At 32.4% G+C, this 7,220-nt stretch overlaps 2 protein-coding genes across 2 annotated transcripts; both read right to left on the bottom strand.

Moving 5' to 3' along the window:
* Positions 1–464: 464 nt before the first annotated feature.
* Positions 465–1,044, bottom strand: LOC127101762 (uncharacterized). The gene has a single exon (XM_051039208.1). It carries the CDS (start codon positions 1,017–1,019, stop codon positions 633–635), a length of 387 nt encoding a protein of 128 aa, XP_050895165.1. The 5' UTR covers positions 1,020–1,044; the 3' UTR covers positions 465–632.
* A 5,028-nt stretch (positions 1,045–6,072) lies between these two features.
* LOC127101764 (U1 small nuclear ribonucleoprotein C-like) lies at positions 6,073–6,659 on the bottom strand. Its single transcript, XM_051039210.1, has one exon. It carries the CDS (start codon positions 6,633–6,635, stop codon positions 6,249–6,251), a length of 387 nt encoding a protein of 128 aa, XP_050895167.1. The 5' UTR covers positions 6,636–6,659; the 3' UTR covers positions 6,073–6,248.
* Between the last annotated feature and the right edge of the window lie 561 nt (positions 6,660–7,220).

Below are 7,220 nucleotides of genomic sequence, written 5' to 3' on the forward strand. Positions count from 1 at the left end.
CTATCGAGTTTTTTCTTAACACTATAATCATTTTAAGAAATGCTAGGAAAATGCGCACGTATACTTGCGAAATTTACTACAAATTTAGAAAAAGGTTCAATCTGAGGTTTTGGATGAAACCCAGGCCAAACAACAAAATGTTAGTCTAACCATATGGTAAAGATCGACCTCCATAGGTCGGATCCTCATGTGATCCATTTCTAAAAGTCGAATAGGATTTGTTGGGCAAAACCGTAGAGAATAAACAAGTTTATTAACGTTTTTCTTTAGGATTAACATTAAACATCACTCTTTCTTAACTAAAATACTTTTATCACTTATTACGAAATTATGAAAAGTTAATTAGAATCTGAACGATAATAGATATAAGAAAGAAGTCATCATAGTTGTATCTAAATGTGTGGTCCAACATCAATTAAATTCAAAAATACAAACATATATAGTGCTAAACTGGTAAAAAAGAAAAAAGAGAAAATACAAAGATTTTTTCACACCATACAATACAATACAACAAAGATATTACTATAATTATAACCTCCTACTATTTCATCACGCACAATAAAGAAATGAAGCAATAATGTCCATATTGCAAACATTTAGCTAATTACATTATGCAACTTGTAAAAAAGTGATTAAGGGCTAGAGGTTGAAGAAGGTGGTGGGGTGAGAAATGGGATGGAGGGGAAAGTGGTCGGGATTGAGGTGGGAATGTTGGGAAGTAAAGTGATTGCTGGCAATGGTGGAATGTTGAGAGTTGGAATATTTGTAGGAAAGGTAGGAAGTGGTGGCATAGTGAGTTTAGGAAGAGATGGAATTGTAGTAGGTAATGGAGGAAGACTTGTTTGAGGTAATGTTGAAATTGAAGGCAAAGGTGGCAATGCTGTTGGCTTTGGTAAAGTTGGAATGCCGGGAAAATTTGGTTGTGTGGTTGTCTGTAAAAGTTGGCGAGCTTCCAGGATCATGCTTGACATTGTTACAACAAGAAGTAAAGCAGTGATGATTGATTTGGTTGATGCCATTGATAATTTTCTGTATTGAGAGAAATTGCTTTGGTATTTGATGAGGAACAAAGGGATGATTGATGGTGTTATATAGAGTTAGAGAGATTTGATGGAGGGGAGTATTTAGTTAGTTGAACTTCCAATGTTTCATTTTGTGGTTAGACTTGACTTCTCAATTATCCCATGACTATACCGTCAATATTTAAACAACTAAAATATGTTGATTGTTGTTGGTATTTTCAAGGCACCTATAAATCATTTCAACATGCTCAAACGATAATTTAGGCTGGGATAAATAAATATAGTTTCGTTCAATAGTATATGCATAAAATAACGGCATAATGTCCTATGATCAATTTTTTCCCAAGAGAAACCATTTTGTAAAATCTGAATAATATATGCTAAAATCTAAATAAATAATGTACAAGCATTCATTTCTAAGTATAGATTATTCTAAAAAATATTTGATTAGTTTACTGAAGGTCTGAATATAAATTAATAATTAAAAAAAAATAGTAAATTAAATTAAATACAAAGACTCTCCATTAAACTAGTGAACAAATATCTATCATCTTCAATTTAAAAACTATTTTTAAAAGTTTTTATTGTTCCACATTTTAGGTAGAAGATCTATAAGTTTGTTTTTGGAAAGACATATATAAAGGGCAAATAAGATCACTATGTTTTGCCCTACGTTATAGGATATGCTAGTAATAGATTTATTATCACAATAAAATTTTATTATTTTAAAATTTAATTAAAAAAAATATTCCGTATGTTTATAAATAAATATATAAAATAGATTCATCAACAAGGATATCAAATTTATAGTTCAAGTATATCAACCAAATTATAGTTCCAACTCAACCTGTCTTTTTTGGCGAGTGCGCGAGCCGGTTTGGCAGGTCATGACCCGTTTTGTCAAACCAAATCAAACCAAATCGAAACCTAAAAAAACCACATTTGGTTCAAATGTATTTGGGTCATTTTTTAACAAAACTCTGCGGTTCGGTTGGGTTTGTGGCTTGTATTTTGCAAACTGAAATAAACCAAACCAACAACCTAAACTTCACTTATCCCATCCAACCCAAAACTCAAATCTATCATGTCTTAACCTTACAATTACGAACAATTTTCTCTTACTCGCATTTTGGATTTCAGTTTCAAGCTTCTCCAATCTCTCATAGTAGTATCGCGTATTCTTCTCATCTTCTTTGTCATCTACGTCTCGCCTTTTCTACTCTAATCTTTCATCTCTTATGTTCTTTCTTTTTCATCTTATCATTTTTATGCTACTGTTTTCTCTTCCAATTATGTTTTTATCACACTTTTCTTCTTTAATCACGCATCTCTTCTATTCTTTTTTCTTCTTCTTCTCTAATTTCTCTTCTCATTTATTTTTTATGTTTTATTATAATGTCTTTGATATTATTTTATGCTACTATTTTATGTTTTTTATTCCACTTTTTTTTCTAGTCTTTTTTTTGTATATTGAATGAGAAAATATTGTTTAAATATGATGAGTTTTGATGTTATTTGGTAATATATGAATAACTAAATACAAAGTTATGTTGTTCTCTATAGGTGCATAAATGACACAATAAATTTTTTGTAAAAAACTGAACCAACCGAACCAACCCAAACCGTATTGTTTTGGTTTGGTTTTATTTCTAAAAGTCAACGAAATCAAACGAAACCGCGTGTTTTTTCTCTTGCGGTTCAGATGATTTTTATCTTCAAAACTGCTCAAACTTCACCTCGAACACCCCTAGCCTTAACCATAAACTTTACTTTAACACTAGATATGCATATTACACTTTATTTTTTACTCTTTTAAGTTGTAATAATTGCACTAAAAAACACGGTTTAAATGCATTTTTGGTCTCCTTACTTTGATAGTTTTTAACTTTTAAACCTCCATTTTAAAAACCAGTTTTTTGATCCTGAACTATACATCATTTAGAATTTAATTGGTCTCACTCCAATTTTTCATAGCTAACATCCTCATTAATGACATGTTCTTTGATTCTTTTTCTAATTTCTTTTCTTTTCCTTTCATTTCTCGTGTAGTAGTTCTCTCATTGCTTTGTCATCAAAACTTACACGGTAATATACCATAAAATTTGTATGGTTATAATGATTTAGGCTTAAATTGGTCTTTTCCACACTTAGAAATCTTTATTAAATCCTTAAAAAAAATGAGTTACGAGTAAAAATCAACTCAAATGACTATAAATCATATTAAAAAGATGATGTAAAAAACAATGATTTGTGGCGAACACCATGGTACTTAAACTTTGAAGGGACGTGGCAGGGGGACGTGGAGAATGTCACAGACCCAGAACCTGTAATTTCAGTCGTTTTCTTCATTTCTTCTCTTTTCTTTATCTCTTTCTCACACGTGAGTTCTGCATTGACAAGTACTTGAAACATGACAACAACACCAGCATAATACAATAAAAATGTACAAAAAATTATACTAAAGTGAATTTGAATCGAGTTAAATAAACGATATAGTTTCACGTTATCAGTCTCGAGAATCACCATTCAATGCCAAACATCCTTAAAGTGCATTATTTGAACCAATCAGGTTCATTAGTTTGTTGTACTACAAGCATTATAAGTATTTCCTAAAATACAAGTTTAATGATGAAAGAGGCTTGGGTTTTAGGAGTTTCATTCTCCCAAAATCACTTAAGAGTTGTGTAGACGTGGTTGGGATCATCTTAATAGTCTAATCAAATATTCCAATCAAGTTCCACAATGGAGTTTTTCTCAAACTCCTACCCGCGAGAGAAGGGACAACACTTATACATCTATGGTGTGGGGTGGTTGAGGATATATTATGTGTTGTAACAATTTTTCCATAATATTATTCTATGGTTGTCATTTGACAACGACCGTGGTTTTTTTCTGCTATTTTGGAGTCTCCACGTTAATCTCTTGTGTTGTTATTATGTTCATCTTTTTTCTCCATGTTTTGTGTTTCCCAACAACTAGTATTAGAGATTTTAGTTTGATCTGGAGATAAGAGTTCTTAGTATAATTTTGTTTGATCTTCCACATCATAAAAAATAATGACGGTGTTGTGAAAGAGGGGTTGAGTTGCAGTCACAAATTCTGTTGTGTAGTTTGGGATAGAGAAAATTGATGGAAGAATTGTTTTTGACATGTGAAAAGTCCAAGTCAGAGATGTGTTGATACAATCAAGATTATATAAGGTGTGAGATTATATCAGTGGTTGAAGAGCTTCCTGGAAACATGGAAGTTACCCCATAAATTTTAAACCTGGTTGTCGACATGTCAAGTTCAAGGAGTAGTTTAGCTTCAAGTGAAATATATTTTTCATGATAGAATATATGATTATTGGTGTTGACAAGGTAAAATTCTTGGAGTGATTTATCTTCAAGTAAAATACATTTTTCATGTTGGAGTATGAAAATTTTTGAACTATGATTTTCGTTGAAGACAATATGAAAATTCTTGGATTGATGTAGATTCAAGTGACTATACTCATTGTGGGGGAGTAGGATTGTCGGTGAAGACAAGGTGAAAATTCTTGGAGTTAAGTAGCTTCAAGTGGCAATACACCTTGTGGTGGAGTATGATTGTCGGTTAAGTCAATGAAAGTTAATGTATTATTTTCAATCAAGGTGGAGATTGTTGGGGTTGGTTGAAAATATACATGTTGAAGAAGTCCCACATCGCTTAATTTTGTGAAGGAAGAGGGATTACAAAGCTATATATAGGATTCAAGTTCTTCGAAGTTCCACATCGCTTAGTTTTGTGAAGGAAGAGGGAGTCAAAGACTAATATCGGATTCAATTTCTTCATTACAAGATGCACCAGTAAAAAACACTTTAAGTTTGTATTTGACTTTTTCTTTCCTCTCATGCTCTTATGTTAAAGTATTCTGAGATGTAGTTAAATATTAATTTTGGGGGAGTGTCGGTGTACTGGGGACTATGGGAGGTTGAGGGTATATAATGTGTTATAACGATTTTCACATAGTGTTATTATTTGGTTGTTGGTTTATTCTTCCACATTACTTAAAAAAGTGGAGGTTGAACATTTTATAAGTTAGAAGACACATACACATACACCTATCACCTTAAGGTTTTTGGTGAATATATGATGTCTTTCTCACTTGTTTGGATGAGCCTTTGACTTTTAGGTGAGTGTTCGACACAACGTGAATGCTTCTCACTCGTGATAACCTGACACAATTCTAAATTCACCATTTATAGACACTACTAAAAAAAACCTAAAATACTAACGAAATTTAAAGATGGAAATTATTCATTTTCAAGCAGAAACGGAAATTGAGATGGAATATAACAATGTGAGACCGAAACTAAATATTGGAAATTGGAGACGGTATTTAGAGACAAATTCGTCATCTCCAAAATTTTCCATCTCAAATTATTTGAGAGGTATAAATTTGTTTTTTCTTAAGTGTAATTTTCTTACAAACTATATTGTTATCTATTTTAAAATATTATGTAGAGTAGTTTTCTATTTCTTATGGATGTCATTGTTAGATGAACCACTGAGCTAGATGAACCACAATATGTCATTCTTTCTCGGCACTTTTCCAATTTATATATCGATCATGACTCAGCTATCAGGCAGGCAGGCAGCTCAACAACAACGTCAACACAGCCCACCTCCATCTATGAGCAGTTCGGCACAATAGAGAGGCATTCACTCACCACCAATATCAGGAATTAGCACAGTTCTTAGATGGGGAGTAGAGGACCAACAACATGTCGGAAGTTGAAGAATTCTAACCTATCTTTCATGATATTGACTTCAGCGTATACCACCTTCACTCCAAGTAGGTTTTAATTTGATTTAATTTTATTTTATATTCTAGTACTAATGATAGAGTAGAGGTGTACAACTATATGAAACTAAGGTGACTAACTCGTTTCTCAGTTATTATGAAATTAAGAAAAGATGATAAGAATCCGAACGTTAATTAAAAGAAGAAAGAAGTCATCATAGTTGTATCTAAATGTGTAATCCAACATCAATTAAATTCAAAAATACAAAACATATATAGTGCCAAACTGATAAAAAAAAAAGAAAATACAGACTTTTTCACACCATACAATACTATACAACAAAGATACTACTATCATTATAACCTCCTACTATTTCATCACGCACAATAAAGAAATGAAATAATAATGTCCATAATGCAAACATTTAACTGATTACATTATGTAGCTTATAAAGAAGTGTTTAAGGGCTAGAGGCTGAAGAAGGTGGTGGGGTGAGAAATGGGATGGAGGGAAAAGTGGTCGGGATTGAGGTGGGAATGTTGGGAAGTGAAGTGATTGTTGGCAATGGTGGTGGAATGTTGAGAGTTGGAATATTTGTAGGAATGCTAGGAAGAGGTGGTATGGTGAGTTTAGGAAGAGATGGAATGTTAGTAGGCAATGGAGGAAGACTTGCTTTAGGCAATGTTGGAATTGAAGGCAAAGGTGGTAATGTTGTTGGTAAAGAGGGAATGGTAGGAAAATTAGGTTGTTGTGAGGTTGTTTGCAAAAGTTGGCGAGCTTCTAGGATCGTGCTTGACATTGTTGCAACAAGAAGTAACGCAGTAACGAAGGATTTGGTTGATGCCATTGATAACTTTCTGTATTGAGAGAAGTTGCTTTGGTATTTGATGAGGAACAAAGGGATGATTGATGGTCTTATATAGGGTAAGAGAGATTTGATGGAGGGTAGTTTGGAGAAAATTTAGTTGATTCAACTTCCCATGTTTCACTTTGACTAAAGCATTTTGTGGTTAGACTTGTTGGCTTCTCATTAGCTCATATGACTATATCGTCAATATTTAAACAACATAAATATGTTAATTGTTATTGATATTTTCAGGGCACCTAAACATTCAGAATACTGAAAGATAAATCATTTCAACATGCTCGAAAGGTATTTTAGGTGATCTGCCATAATCCTTAATATCCATTGAAAGATACATTACAAATACTAATAAACAACATACTCACAACATTGAAATACACTGTCAGTGTAAAAGAATTTTACACTGTCACTTAATCATAGCCGTTGGATGTTGAAACAAATTTGACTTTTATTTTAAAAATCTAAAAAGTAATGCAAACGGGTGATGGTGATGAATCGATTGTGTAAAATATTTTACACTAACAGTGTATAGTAATTAATCTCTATTACAAATAAGCTAGGATAAAC

The sequence above is a fragment of the Lathyrus oleraceus genome, chromosome 7, assembly GCF_024323335.1.
Source record: "Lathyrus oleraceus cultivar Zhongwan6 chromosome 7, CAAS_Psat_ZW6_1.0, whole genome shotgun sequence".
NCBI classification, from domain to species: domain Eukaryota; kingdom Viridiplantae; phylum Streptophyta; class Magnoliopsida; order Fabales; family Fabaceae; genus Lathyrus; species Lathyrus oleraceus.